At 39.1% G+C, this 15,461-nt stretch overlaps 1 protein-coding gene across 1 annotated transcript in view; it reads right to left on the reverse strand.

Annotated features, from left to right (window-relative positions):
• The window catches only part of CSMD1 (CUB and Sushi multiple domains 1), a 1,254,382-nt gene that overhangs the window by 147,489 nt on the left and 1,091,432 nt on the right, over positions 1-15,461 (reverse strand). The window contains exons 27-29 of the mRNA XM_069485062.1: positions 12,556-12,747; positions 6,676-6,814; positions 3,263-3,450 (exon numbers count right to left, since the gene is read on the reverse strand). Of these exons, the coding sequence (XP_069341163.1) occupies positions 3,263-3,450; positions 6,676-6,814; positions 12,556-12,747 (519 nt within the window). The remainder of the gene's footprint in view (positions 1-3,262; positions 3,451-6,675; positions 6,815-12,555; positions 12,748-15,461) is intronic.

Consider the following 15,461-nt stretch of genomic DNA (forward strand, 5'->3'; position numbering starts at 1 on the left):
TGACTCTGGAAAAATTAACGTTCATTTTCTAACTTTTTAACTTAAATCGTATGAACAAGCAATCACTCCACACATCGAGGGAAAGATCTGGCTTCTCAAAGGGAAAATGGTTCAATGCGTGCAAGTCAAGAGCACGTCCTCACGTGGGCGACAGCAGACAGAAGACAGGGATGGGGGGACGGTCTGACTGCTCCACCCCCGTGTGCTCTAGTCCTTGCAGAGCGAATCCCAGACTCCGCAGGAGAAACGCAGTTAGTACCTGATGAGTCAAACCTTGTGCCTGGCACGGAGTGATCACCCAGGAGTTACATCTTACTTACGATAATTGCTGAAATGTGTCGAGGGCTTACGATGCACCAGGCACTGAGCTGGGTGCACCTGTGGTTAACTAACCCTCGCTGCACCTCCGTGAGGTGAGAACTAGGAGCTAAGTAACTTCCACAAAGACTCACTGTAGAGACCCGGCCAAACCCGGGGCCGCTGAAGAAGACATCCCTTTGCACTGCACGAAATAGCTATTCTTACCAAACGCAAAACTAACTTTTTGTGCTCAGTCCTGTTACTCTGGAATCATTTTCAGTTATCTTCTGGGAGCCTTGATATTTTTAATTCTCTATTTCAATAGACCATCTAAAATGTCTCTAGATGAAAAAGTATATAACCCCACACTTAGGTACAGGTACTATATAATAGAAGACTGGAGAAGAAAAAAAAAAAAAGAAAAAAGAAAAAAACACCAAACCAAACCACCAAATTTTGGGAAGCCCTGTAGGAAGAAAAAGAAGCCTGTTTAACTGCATTTATTCAGTATTTTCAATTATATTGTTAATGATCTAGGAATCAACATCAGCCAAACAGGGATCTCTTTGGCAATCATGAACTTAGTCTATTATAATAATCTATTATATTTATAGATTATATATTAAGTGTATTGTAATAATTTATTATATTTAATAAATATATTTCATTTATATACTTTGGCCAATTTATATGTGTGTGTGTATATATAAAACTGTGTAAACCTTTTCAAAGGGCCTCTATTTTTTCTCTTGTCAGAGTCTCTCAGCAAGCGCTGTTGTATGCCTTGGGACCAGTACTCTGTAACTGTTTTGTTAAGAACCTATCTGGATATTTCAAATGGTAGTTGACATTTTGATAATTCTTTGTAGCTGCCTTAAATCCCACATAGAACACAAAATATTATTTTAAGTAAATACAGAACAAATAAATAAAACTGCAGGCACTGTAACACTGTTGCCTTTTGCTGCTGTTCATTCAGTCATTCGACGAATTGTGCTGAGCACCTGGGACACCAGCACACGTCTTAGCCGTATTATTTTCTCCCATAAAAATTAAAATTTTCTCAGTATATGTCTGCTGCCTCTTCATCCTTTTTGATCTTTTTTTTTTTTAATCATAAATCTCTTTTAGTTTAGTTTCCTGTTTGGTTAAATATCACTTAAGGACCTTTATGCCGCTAATTTTGATTTCTGCTGGCAGGGTTTTCTGCAAGTGGACCGCATCTAACCCTTCGGTTCCATTTACCTAGCTGTCAGTTCAGGACATTTGGTGATAAATCACTGATACTTGCTTTTCTGCTTACAATTTGTCAGGCTTACTAATTAGATGACTTCGTAACAGTGTGTTTTGCTGTTGTTCTTGTCCATTCCACTTAGCAACACCCTCGAGTATCCCTGCATCGGGGCTGGACAGACTGACTCTTCTGGGTCTCTGGGGCGGGTGGGCAGCTCCACCGCCCGCTGCTCCTTCTGCTTCAAGTCCTGCCCCAGAACCGGGGCTGCCCCTGATCCCCGGACTGCGCGAGAGCTTGTTCTACGCTCTACGCAATAGGATCATTCCTGGTGTCTTTCCTGCAATTTCTTTTTTTTCCCCACAGACTCTACTGGAGAACTTTGCAAACATTAAGAGTTACAGCCTCCATTTAGGTGGTTACATTGTTTACTAAGGAACCCAGACAGCAAGAGGCAGCTCTTTCTTCATGCTACTCCTAAGGCAGGTTAGACACCATCTATTCACTGACCCCATGATGCAGTTACTTCAGGGTGCCAGGGAGAACCCCGGGCACCCCAGCAAGTGATGATCAGTGAAGATGAAGGTTTGTTCCGTTTGTTTATTTGTCTTCTTGGTTTTGTTTTCTTCTTGGCTATCACAGACCAGGTACTGTCATGGTGACGTGCAGTTTAGTGAATTCTTGTTAATACTGAAACTATCCGATCACATGGCAAATGCTTAAAAGTACTGATTTCAATTACTCATGATCATGACAGACCTACCCAAAAGGCACAGGATGCTCCTCTGCTGAATTGTACAAATTTTGTTTTATTGAATATTTTAAGATAAAAACCATATGTTTCTAGATTTTGATGTTTTGGGGAAAGTAGATCAATTTTCTACTTTAAAACCATGTAAATAAACACAGGTCTGTTAATGAGTTAACAGATACAATATATTCTACATTTTTCTTTAAAATTCCATTTACAAGTTGAACTCAAAAGTTTAAAAAATATAAATATTTTCATTATTTTTTAAGAAAACCGTCATTACTATGAATTGATATTTTGTTATCTTCTCTAATTCTCTGTAATATACGCTGTATTATTTTTTTGCTGTTGTTCACATGAGAAATAGAGTTGAAAAGAATATGTATATTTTCATAAACCCTACAGCAAAATGCTTAGTTTAGGCTGGTTTTGTTTGGGAGTTTGTTTTCCCTGGATATTAATGGCAGGGACAGTGGATCTCAAACCAAGGATGAGCCACTCATCTGCGGACCCTGGGGAGCAGCTCTGAGGGAGGACGCCCACTCCCTCAAGCCGGCCTAGGGGTGGCAGGGACAGGGCAGGGTGACAGAGACATTCACATGAAGAACGTGCGGATGAAATGGAGCTATTTTCATACACTTACATGTAATCACCCTGAAGAAACAAATCGGAAGATGTTAAAACACATCTTAAAACAATTCTTAAATGTCATCGAATTCTTCATTCCACAAACCATAATTTATCGTTAAATGTCCTTGCCTTTGGGTAACCTTTTCTCATATCTTTTTTTTTTTCTTTAAGTCCGGGTAGAATAGAAACGTGGAGTTTTTCCTCCACGGGAGAGGTAGCAGTCGCTCCCCCAGACAGTCGAGATGCACGTCATGCATGAAACAGACGTGCAAGGTTGGCAAAGAAATGCTCACAGTTAAAGCGACCCTGATAAAAACTCCTTTCCACACAGACGCAGCTGATCACAGTACCTTTAAACTCAATGGCGAACCCCGACAGGCCCACGGAAGCATCGCTCCGAAACGCGAGAAAAAGGCTGTTTCCGCTACTCTCTATTCTCTCTGGGGCTTGGGAGCCCTGGAAGCTTCCAATGAGGGGGCTGTTGGAATCCGCCCCCTCGTAGATGTGCAGGAAATCGTAGCTGGGCTCCATGTTGAAACTAAGAGGAGAGAACAGCGATTCTATTATCTGCCTAATAGATGTTCACCTTTTCTGCCAGACTCTTAAGCCTTCTAGAGCATCACGTGATTTTATTTGCTTTTGTACGAAAATTTTAACAATTAGGGCAATCAGAAAGTTAAATGACAGGAGAATCAAAATGTTACAACAGCAATAAATGTGGGAAATATCAACTGTAATAAATACTATTTGTATTTCACATAATGACCACATCGTATTCAATAGGATGTTAACCATAGCTGAAAAGAAATAAATCATAACAGTATAAATATAATATATTTTCTTTGTACCCAAGAATTCACTGACATGCAATTTAAAAGAACTGGGCTCAAAAGAGATTAATTACCACTGATATTTGGTTTTCATATGAATGCTTTTAGTTTCGAAAATATGTACCCTTGGGTATTAATGACTATTCTTAAGGGTTTTTTTTTTTTTTTTAAAGTTATTTTTGTTTCTTTCCTTTTACTTTAAAAGATGCAATTGCCTCTACTTGCTTAGGTAAATCAGCCGATATGAACAGTCCCTGCAGTGGTGAGGACTGTGAGCTTTCCCAGGTCCCTCCAACTATCACCGAATATTCCAGTTCTCTCTCTCCCTCCCTCCCTCCCTTCCTCTTTCTCCTGCTTCATCCTTTTTTCTCTCTGACTCTTTCTCTTCTCCTCCAATTCTAACAGAAGTCAATCCCCAAAGAGTGTGATGGTTTAGACCCCAAGCTCTCAGGGGCTTGCTGGCTTTGCCGGCTGTGACGTGCAGGCTGAGGTGGTCCGAGCCTCACACCCGCACACTCTCGAGTGAAAGACTGAACTTGGTTCCGATGTCCAAGACCTTGCTGTGGTCAGAATAAACTAACACATCAGAAGTGTTAAAGTTAACGTGTTAATGTTCTCCTTATGACCGGCCCCTCCCCGTCTCCCCTCATCACCACCCACCCCTCATCAGCCCGGCGCCGTCCTGTTTTGGGTCAAGGCTGTGTTCACTCCAGATACTGAACACGCTTATTACATATCACAGGAAGTTCAATAAGGTTTCTCAGCCTGTTTATTTGACAAGCTCACTGCAGTCAGAAAGGGAGAAAGAGTAAGAAGTTGGAGTTCCTAAGTACAGAAGGCTAACAGGAATTGTATGGAGCAAGTAGAATTTTGATGGAATAAAAATTTTATTTGAAGTATTAATATTTTGCAACAATGTTGTTAGATTCTGGTCACGCTGCACCCCCAGTATTTGGCACAGCTAATCGTGGTTATAGAATGTTTATTGAACACTGCAAACACAATCAGACGCAGAAAACCACACACACACACACACACACTCTCTCTCCATATGCTCTCTCTTTCCGGAAGTGACAGAATTCATGCATGGAAGTCTGGAGTGAAATTTACCATAATTTTGTTCCTTTGGTCAAATCCTGTCTTGTTTCTATGTTAGCTGCACATGTCTGTATGTCCTAATGCTATGCCAAATCTGGCCAAGCTTTTGAACCAAACTTAATTTGAGTTGTAGCGTGTGGGCTTCAGCCACTCAGCCCACAGGGACACGTGGTCAAACATCTCTCCCCAAAGGCCCCAGGGACCAGCATGAGTCTTGGGGCTCATGTGTCCTTCAGGCCCTACAATTCTCTGCCCTTATCACTAGTAAGGCCAGACCCCTTTCTCCCCCCAGGAGCACCCCCTCTCCAACAGCACGCCGAGTCGGTGCCAGGCTCCTGGCTGGTTCCTACGTCCTACGCAGGATTCTGGCTCCGACTCCCACCACCTGGATCTGGTCCCTGACATCCCAGGATGACTCCCACCTGAGCAAGGGCAAATTCCAGACCAGAGGAGTCACTGATTTTCACTGGGATGTGAAATTTCTCAGATACTGAGCCAGCCGATGGTTCCATAGAATTTAGGAGTTGGAAGCGACTTAGAGATTATTTCAAACTTCTTCCACAGAGGTGTGTAAAAGGCAGTGAAGAAACATCTGGCATAAGACTGCCTTATACATGCATGTTATCAAATGAGTTGCACTTTAGGAACGTGGATCATTAGTCACCATAACACAATGGGAGGCAGGAAACGCCTACTAAGGTTCTATGTTCACCAAAAGGCTTTTAACTGAGAATTCACTTTTCATATCCTAGAATTAGAGATGCCTCCTATTGTTTTTTTTTTTTTTTTTAAATAAGGAAGGCACTACTAGAATTTAGCATTAATGAAAAACACAAAGAATCCAAAAACATAGCCAGCAAATGTTTCAGTGGTGTTGTGTTATAGCTCAGCGACATTTGGTAAATTCATAGCAGCTTTAGTAAATTCAGGAAATGATGGCTTTCAACCTGGTTAAGATTCAGAATCACAGATACTTAAAGTTATACTGACTAAGATCTCGTCAGCAGGAGAAAGCGAAGAAAGGTAATCACATCCAGGTCTTGAACATTGATGTAAAGATCTCTAGACAAGGCAACTTGTGCCACTGACAGATAAACAAATATAATTAAACCAGGAGATTAATAGGACAGTCTATAGAACCATTCACCTTTAAAAATATTACATTCATTTAGTTCAAAAATCAAATTATAAAGCTGGAAAACATCTTGGGATTCAATAACATGTAATTGTCCTATACCATATACTAATAACGTGATAATATTTTAAGAATCTATTTTTACAAAAATGATCACAGTATTTGAACTTTTATCACGTGGTATAGCACATTTTTTAGGACTGATATCTAGTAATTCAGACTTTACAGCAAATAAATTTCGGGGAGCTTTCAATTTTGAAGCTTTATCAAGTTATAACTATGGTAACGATACTAACATTTCTACTCTTGGGAAAGTCGGGGTGGGCTATGGAAACGAATTAGCCACCACACATTTAGAGGAATAGGAGACATTGACAAGCAATGAGACAGAGTGTATCTACATCATATTTCTATTACTTTTCTTGCATGTTCTGCAAATTAAGGCTTTTCAGGGCGCACATGTGTGCGAGGTAGACAGTAGTGAAAAGTCAGTTGTGTGTGTCTGAACGCCAGGAGAATGCTCCAAGCATACTAACGTATTTCCATTCATGTCCTTCTGCAGCCTGAATATCTATTAGATGCAAAATCTAGAGTTTGCCTAGATGTAAAATCAGAGACTCTATGAAGTAATAAATGAAGTAGTGTTTAGGTGTGGCATTGAACATCCTCCTGAAAACAGGTATTCCGCAAGAGAAGGTACCTTTTGAATATCAAGGCGATGACAAAGTCTGGGTTGACTTTTATCTTCCAGTCACATTCTTTCCCAGGAGGATAGGGCTGTGGGTAGTTGGGTGACAAAATAACACCCGCTGGGCCCGTCAGATTCCCGCCACAAGCAGCTGTCACAGAACAAGAGTTATAGAGAAAAAGTTAGGAGAGCGAACGCCAGCCAGACAGTCAACATGAACTGAGACATCACAGAACTCTTAAAAAAAATAAAAATAAAAAAAAAAATAACTCATTCATCCGTATTGTATTCCATGGAAGAGACCAAATGTGGAGTTATCAATTATCCAGATAAAACTGTAAGACCCAGGAAATCTGAACATCTTTCATGTAATTGTTCAATGAATTTTATATAATCTCCCACCTCAGTTTTAGGAAGGATTTTCGAACTTCTGACAAATAAAATGTTCTTCCTGTCACTAACTTTAAATTTTACCCAAGAAATTGAACAGACCACTTCATCCCCACATCCACCAGCAAGCACACACAGAAAAACAGGGATAGAAGAAAAATCCCCATGAATATCATTGTATGGTCACATTGATTCTTTTGCCAGTTCTTAAGGTTTACAATGTGCATGCTTGTTTATTCTTGAATGTACGCTTTACGTGGAACAATGATCATCTCCATCTTTTGTTCATTGTTTTGCCCCCAATGGCTAAGCAGTTTCTTTTTTTTTTTTTTTTGAGACAGAGTCTCACTCTGTTGCCCAGGTTAGAGTGAGTGCCGTGGCGTCAGCCTAGCTCACAGCAACCTCAAACTCCTGAGCTCAAGGGATCCTCCTGTCTCAGCCTCCCGAGTAGCTGGGACTACAGGCATGCGCCACCATGCCCGGCTAATTTTTTCTATATATATTTTTAGCTGTCCATATAATTTCTTTCTATTTTTAGTAGAGGTGGGGTCTCGCTCTTGCTCAGGCTGGTCTCGAACTCCTGAGCTCAAATGATCCGCCCACCTCGGCCTCCCAGAGTGCTAGGATTACAGGCGTGAGCCACCGCGCCCGGCCTAAGCAGTTTCTTGATCAGAATAAGTACTTAAGAAATATTTGTTGAATGAATGAAAACATGTCATTTCCTGTTCCCACAGTTCCCTGCTTGGATTAACGTCCCCACATTTCAAAATGCCAAAACATGAAAAGTTTAAGTGACATCTAGAGATACATAATCAATGAGGCTGAGCTTTAAAAATATTATTTGATCACAATGCTTCCTATATGATTAGAAAGAAGCAGTTTATATGGTAATAAATTTAGTTTTTTATAGTCATCAATACATTTATATTAGTAAGGCAGTAATTATATAGGACAACGTGGTTAATAGGCAAGCTAATTTTTGTATTTGAATCTGAAAGTGTTTAGGATTGTTTCATTTATTAGATACAATTTCTCTAAAATCTTCCATCACATGGAAGGTTTTAAAACACTGCAGAATTCATAAGAACACACATTTTTAGAAAGACGCAAAAATATGCTGGGTTTAAAGGTTCTTTGTGTCAAATACTATGATTTGTCACAAAGTGGTTTTAAAATATCACTCCAACTAAATCACAGTATTTCTCTAAACTATATATCTATTTCACATGGTTAATTGTATATGCAATTAGGAAAAAAAGTAACTGAAGAAGAAAATGTCCTAATTGGTGATCTTTTCCCTCACACATAAACAAAGACTTTTTCGTAAATAAGATGAAGGAAGATAAAGAAACATGCTTTACAATTTTCAGTGATGGATGTGTCTTTAAATACTCATTTAACATTCTTGAAAAGTTAATTTTTCATAATCTGAAATATAACTAATTCCAGTACGTTTTGTTCTAACTTCAAAGTCTAAACACAGGCAAACTCTGAGTAATGTGATAGGGAATATTTATAATAAATTCTTACTGATATATACTCAAGAATAATATGATATAATTTTCATGGAAAAAAAGATTAAAACCCTATTTTCCCTAGTATGCAGTTTTATTTGAATAAACCATGTGGAAACAATGGTCTAATCAGCCCTGGCAGGACAATGCCCCTAGAACCACACAGAGGATGCTGACAGCGTGGAGCATTGGAAGTGTGGACCAATTAGGGAGGTGCTGTTAATATAGAGAAAGAAGGTACCTGAAGGTCTAGAAGATTCTACTCCATGCGGGTTTTGAAAGATGAAAAATGACAGATTCAGGGCACTGTCTACAGGGTGCTACCAGCAGGAAGAGTTCAAGGATATGATTCAAATATTGATTTGAAATAAACAAAGAGGAGATCTCGTCTTATTCATGCAGACCCCAGGAGGCAACTTTTAAATGAGGCTATTTAAAAGCTTAAAGTGGAATTAAGTAGTACTGTCTTGCCTTGTTTGTTCTCTCTTTTGGTGTGGGACTCTTCCTGTTAGCTTACTTAGGTTTTAATTAGGGAGCTTGCAAAATATTTTGGATAGGGTTAGAATTTAGAATTTAGTAGAAAACGTAACCCTGAGATGCTAAGAAATCCTCCAAAAGGAACGGACGTAGAGATAAAATCCACAGACTCCCACCAATCCACAGTCCCTTACGCCCCACCCCATGTATAGCAGCCGCGTCCTCCATGAGGCTGACAGGCAGCGCTCTGCGATGACACACGCCAGTGATGCTGCATCAAAGCATTCGAACATGCACCCCCTTCGCTCAGGTCGTCTCCAAATAGCCGCCCTGCAGGTTAGGATGCGCCGCCAACAGATGAGTTTCAGCAAACTAGGGTCCATTTTTGCTTCTCAGAGCTCTTTGGACTTTGGACTTACTGGAAAAGGTGATTGTAGGCTATGTAAGAAAAATGGAGACTTTTGAGGGACACTTCTTGGAATTAGAGACTTAATCCTTTAAGACTCAGCCAGAAACCAAAAGGAGGAGACTCCATGGTAAGAGTCATTTGGGAAGCGTAAGAAAGCGAGGCAGGACACAGGAAAACGCGACAGCAAGTGTCAAGCTCCTGAAAATGGGTCCCCACGTACAGCAGGGGAGAGGCTAAGAGACTGTATAAAAGAGAGACAGAGAACAGCTGGTAACGGGTGAACATGCGCTAATCATGCAAAAAGACCTTAGCAGGTCAATCAGGAGAGAACAAATTCAAAGGGCCAAGAAGCATATGAAAAGAGGAAAACAGTTCAACCTCATTATTAATTTAAAATGCCAATTAAAACGGGGAATCACTTTCTGCCCATCTTAAATTATGAGATTAAGAATTGTTGTGTCCTATTTTTTCTAAGTCAGGGAAAATAAACACACGTGATTGATGGCAACGTAAACTGTTCACACCTTTCTGGAAGGGTTTTGGAAAATGTTTAAAAGTCCTAGAAATGCGTCATTCATTAACAATCACAGTGTGCTGTGCAACAAGGGTGTGCACTGTAGCTATCTTCATACCAGAGGAAAGGTTGAGACAATTTCATTATACCATAATGAGACTCGTGGAATAATATTGGTAGATTGAAACAAAGAGATACCAAGTATGGTGTTGGTGGTGCAGTTGTGAGCGAAGCTGCCTTCCAAAGAGATACTATGTAGCCAGGGAAACCCAGCAGAAAATACAAAATAACACAAAAGATATTCACAATGTACTGGTAAGAGGGCAATTTACAAAATAATCATGTAGGACGCTGTCATTTAAAAACATTTTTAAAATAGATTATATGCATTAGTCATAAGATAATTATAAAGTTTATACACGAATATTTGTTTATATTAATTGTAATTGCCTCCAGGGAAAAAGATGACAGCTTTTGCCCTCTTCTTTTTGCTTTACTGTGGTGGCTTGTAAAATGCCTGCAATAAACATGTATTATTTTTTATACAATTATACAAAAAAGGGTTAAAAAATTAAAGAGTGCATGGAATGTTCAGAACAGAATTTAAGTAAGTAGTAATACACAAATAGCTGATGCCCTTATGGGCAAGTTTCTTTCTTTCTTTATTTCTTTTTTTTTTTTTTTGAGACAGGGTCTCGCTCTGTTGCCCAGGCTAGAGTGCCGTGGTGTCAGCCTAGCTCACAGCAACCTCAACTCTTGGGCTCAAGCGAGCCTCCTGCCTCAGCCTCCTGAGTAGCTGGGACTGCAGGTGTGCATCACCATGCCTGGCTAATTTTTTCTATTTTTGGTAGAGATGGGGTCTCGCTCTTGCTCAGACTAGGGCAAGTTCCTTACAGAGGACATAAGCCTCATTTCTTTAAAAAAAAGAAAAAAGGTAATAAAAAGATAATGTTAATTTATTTCCAAATACACAGTTTCCATTTTCCTGTTACATAGTATCTATGTGTACAGGCAGGTCTGGCAGCCAAAATAATTGATTGCTCAATTTTCTGCAAGTGCTTTCAGCTTGTCCTTGAAGCTGATATTCAAGACACAGGAAGGCTCATGTATTGTCTTCTGTGAGGACTGGCTTATCTCATTGTTGGTCAAGATGAGATAACTAAGAGAGGAACTAACAAAGGACTAGGAAGGGGGTCAAATTTTATAATTATGTGTTTAAATTAATGTGAAGTGATAAATGGCCTTTAAGAGATAAACTCTAGTCCTATTGCCCTTTAATGTATTCCTCTATGACACATGCAAAATGGAAGGAAAAAAGTCTTTCCTAACTTCAAAATAGGCCAATGGTTTAAAATGATTGTCACATTTATAGGTTATCACTCCACTTTAAAAAAAAAAAAAAAAAGCTAAAAAAACAAACCAACAAAAAAAAAAACCAAGCAGAAATCTTCCAAGTCTCCTGATGACTCAGCTTGAAATAAAAGGCGTGGCCAAGGCTGCAAGAGCACGAATGTAAACGCAGCGCAGAACATTACATCAACACGGCCAGCTCCCTGGCCAGGCAGGGAATGCTGAGACGCAGAGCTACCAAACCCATCTGCCTTCAGAACACTACAAGTACTTTGTATAAGTCAAGAGCCTGTGTCATAGCTCTCCAAGACCACTGCGAGTTTCTCTACTGCTGTGTGTGTGACAATAAAAATCACTTTAAACCACAAAATCCCAAGGTCACCCAATACACAATGGCTCATCCATTTCATTATCATTTTCTCTCTGCACAGATTAATTACATCTTACATTTTTCAAACAGATTATGAAGAAGTACTACACTGTGATACTTCATTAAAACAATAAAGTTTAGTAGCGTTTCTTTTTAAAATTAAGATGTTATACTCTAAGCAGGAATTTTATGGTAAATTATGTAATTGAAGTGACAATCTATATGTAATTGCTATTTTATATAAAAATATATATTACCCTGAGACCATATTTGTGATAAATTGTCTCAGACAACTGTTCAAACCAAAGTCTGTAAAACCATTTATGCTTTTTATAAGATCAAACTATAAAATTTTAATAAATTTCAGAAACAAGTTTCTCCTTTTATCTTCATTTTAACATAAGCAGTGCAATTTCTAGTTTCCAGGATTCTATTTTTAAATATACTACTATTATAGGGAAAAAATATGTAAAAAGAGAAAGTACTTTTTAGTGAGTAGGTTTTGCTTGAGGGCATGTTTCTATATTAAAAATGAGAACAGTAATGGTAACGTCATGAATTTTGAGTTACCCAGAATTTTAAATTACGGTAGTCTGATGGATCCACATTCATACACGGTTTGTTAAAGACAGGAAACGTAAGCTAAGTGCCGATTACTGGACGTTAAGTAAACAACTTCCTTTATTTCACCTAATACAATAAAATTTAAAGGTTTACCATAAGATTTCAGTAGAGTCTCAGAGAGCCAGAGGACATTTAAGAAACTTTTGAGAAATATTTCTGAAGAAATAATGTATTTATAGAGCAATTTTAGTGATAACATGCATTCATTTCCAAATATAAAATTCAATTTTCTGTTGCATGGTACCTATGCACGTAGGAGGGTCTGGCTGCCAAAAGAACCGGTTATTCAGCTGCACACAGGTGATTTTGGCTTGACCCTGGAGCTGATACCCAGGGTCGCACTGGAAGGTGATGGTGTCTCCAGCCTCCCGGCTGTCTCCGTAGCGGGTACCATTTTGGGGCATGCCGGGATCATTGCAGGTCGATGCAATGGAGGCTGCAAAGAAAAGACAGTATCAGGTCAAATGACTGAAAACACAGTTTCTACCCTCAGGTAGGGGTAGGTACCCTTGTGGATGGAAGTGCTCTCCATTGGCATAGTAAATCATTTACCTACACATGAACATAGAAAATAATTTATTTTCCCAGGGATATATTAAATAACATGCATCTTTATTATGCTTACATTGAATAAATTCTAGCAAAATCTTACTGACAATACAACTAGTTATGGACTATATCAAGTCATTGTATCACGTTATACTTAGTCTACACACATACACAGACGTCGTCTTCTGATTTTCTCTTTAACAATATTTTAATGAAACTACATACTACAAGTTAAAATGATTGAAAAGTACACCAATCTCAAGGAACTTTGAGTAAAATAAAATAGGAAGCATTCCCTTCCAAGAGGAACAAATAATCTTTGTTGACGGCCTAACGGTAGCAGGCAGAGGGGATGCCTGATCAGCGTTAAGGAGGATTCCACAGGTCTCATAGGTGCTGTTGCCTTGGTAACATTCACCCCTTTCACTCTCACAAAAGTTCCAAGCTGGACAGTAAATTATGTGGCCACCCTCATATTAACAAAAGGCTCTGAAAATGATGCCCCTTTTTGTGTGTATATATGTGTGTGTGTGTGTGTGTGTGTGTGTGTATATATATATGTGTGTGTATATATATAATTTCAAATCAGGTGCACAGAGGCCGGCATCTGCAAAACAGGCTGGTCTGAGAGCTTTTGGAGGGTGCTGGAGCCTTGTAAAGTTCGGCTCTGACAATCATATGTGAAACTTCTCGTTATCAATGGACCTAAAACCACGTGGCCACCAACCCTGCCTGTCCCCATCAGTGAAGACTCCTTTAAGCCCAGAACTTTGACCAGAGTTCTACACCCCACCGTCACGCTGAAATGGAATGGCCTCAAGAAATAGTGGTTATTTTCTCCAATGTCTATAACTGTTCTGTGTTATACTATAACTTAGGAAGATCTAAAGCTTAGGGGTCTTTTTTTTTTTTCTTTCCATTTGCACGTTCGGCTGGAATCCTGAGCTCTCTCTTCCTCTGCACCGCTGCTCTGTGAAGGGCTCCGTGTCTACAACGCCACGTCCCGTGAGACACACAGAGGAGGACGAGCACATGGCCCCGTACACACAGCATCACCCTGGCCATCCTACCGCTCGCAGACTGAAGGTAAGGAGTAGGTGTGAATTTTTTGTTGTTTTGTTTTATAAATTCTGGAGCACTATTTTATACACACATGTGGCTAGATAAATGAAAACCATTTAAATAAAGAGGTAAGAGATGCAAAAAAGGAACAAGACCTGCTCTGAGGTATTGAGGGATTTTTAACCTAATAGGGGAGGCAACGAACAAACAGCTCAGGACAAAAGGAAGTGTTACGCTGTGCAGATTCCAGGATCAAAGCCCTGTCGGAAAGCATCACATGGTACAAACATCAAGGAGCCATAGTTGGGCAGACCTGCTTCCAGTCCCATTAGTACTTAATTACTACTTAATCATTAGTCACTTAAAGCTTACTGATCTTCAGCTAACCAATCAGTAAAAATGAGATTAATATCTAAGTTATGAAGTCTCTTGTGAAGATGAAGAGTGAAAACCTGCTAACTTGCCTTTCTCTTGCGATTCTCTAAGCTAATTGAAGGCAGACGCTGTCTCAGTCACTCACTATTTTTCTCCATTTGGTTTTTATGATGCATTGATGTATTGAAATATACACAAATGGGTATCTATAACACAATAAGAACCATAAAATGATCTACCTGTGTTCTGCCCTTGCTGAGATTTCTCAGGGCTTCAGAAAAATAATCATGAGCCAATTCTTTTATATGTTTAATCTTGCACACTAGACTGAATGTCACATCCTCCAAGGAAATTTCATCCTTTCCTCAAGCAAGTGGTCACAGGTGCGATTAAGTATTAATGTCCAAGTGATAATTTCCACCAGTTTATACAGAAGTGAAATGATGTTTTAAAGTAAGCATAGAGTTTAAAATAGTTATGATAAAGTGATATTTGTAGTAAACATAGCACTATTTATATAATAAAATGAATATTATACCGTATTACACTAACTTAAAAACAAAAGTCTAGAAGGCAGGAGATTGTGGATGAGAGTCTCATTGCAATTTTAAAAGCCATAACATGTTTTTACTATTTCTCTGTCCCAATCTTTTATTCAATATTTATGAAAAGCCAAGATACTTGAAACCCAATAAAGAAGCTTTACACAAAAGCGCAGATTTGGTGCATGAATAAGCATTTCAACAGACATATCAGATACATCAGCCTTGTAAAGACAAGGTTCTGAGACACTTTTCTGGGAGTTAATAGGCTATTTCCAGTGAGATCCGCAAATCCCATGAGCTCTACATCCCTCTCGGAGATTTCCATCGTGCATTAGGGATTAAGGGCTCAGAGCTGTCTTACGTATGGTAAAGAAACTTTTTTTAAATCATTGTTTAATCCGGCACATCCTACATCTATGTAATTGTAGAGCACATTTTCGCCAGAAAACCTCTTAAAATCCTTCAAAATAAAGATCCATAGATGATCAGTAGAGACACTGGCTTGCACTAGTGGTTATACATCTTTTAATGGTATAGAGTTTTATTCATTTTTGAAAGTGCCTTTCCTATTTCTAAACCAGATTTTCATTTGGAACATCTAAATAACAATAACAGAGTG

This window comes from Eulemur rufifrons, chromosome 12 (genome assembly GCF_041146395.1).
Source record: "Eulemur rufifrons isolate Redbay chromosome 12, OSU_ERuf_1, whole genome shotgun sequence".
Lineage (NCBI taxonomy): Eukaryota > Metazoa > Chordata > Mammalia > Primates > Lemuridae > Eulemur > Eulemur rufifrons.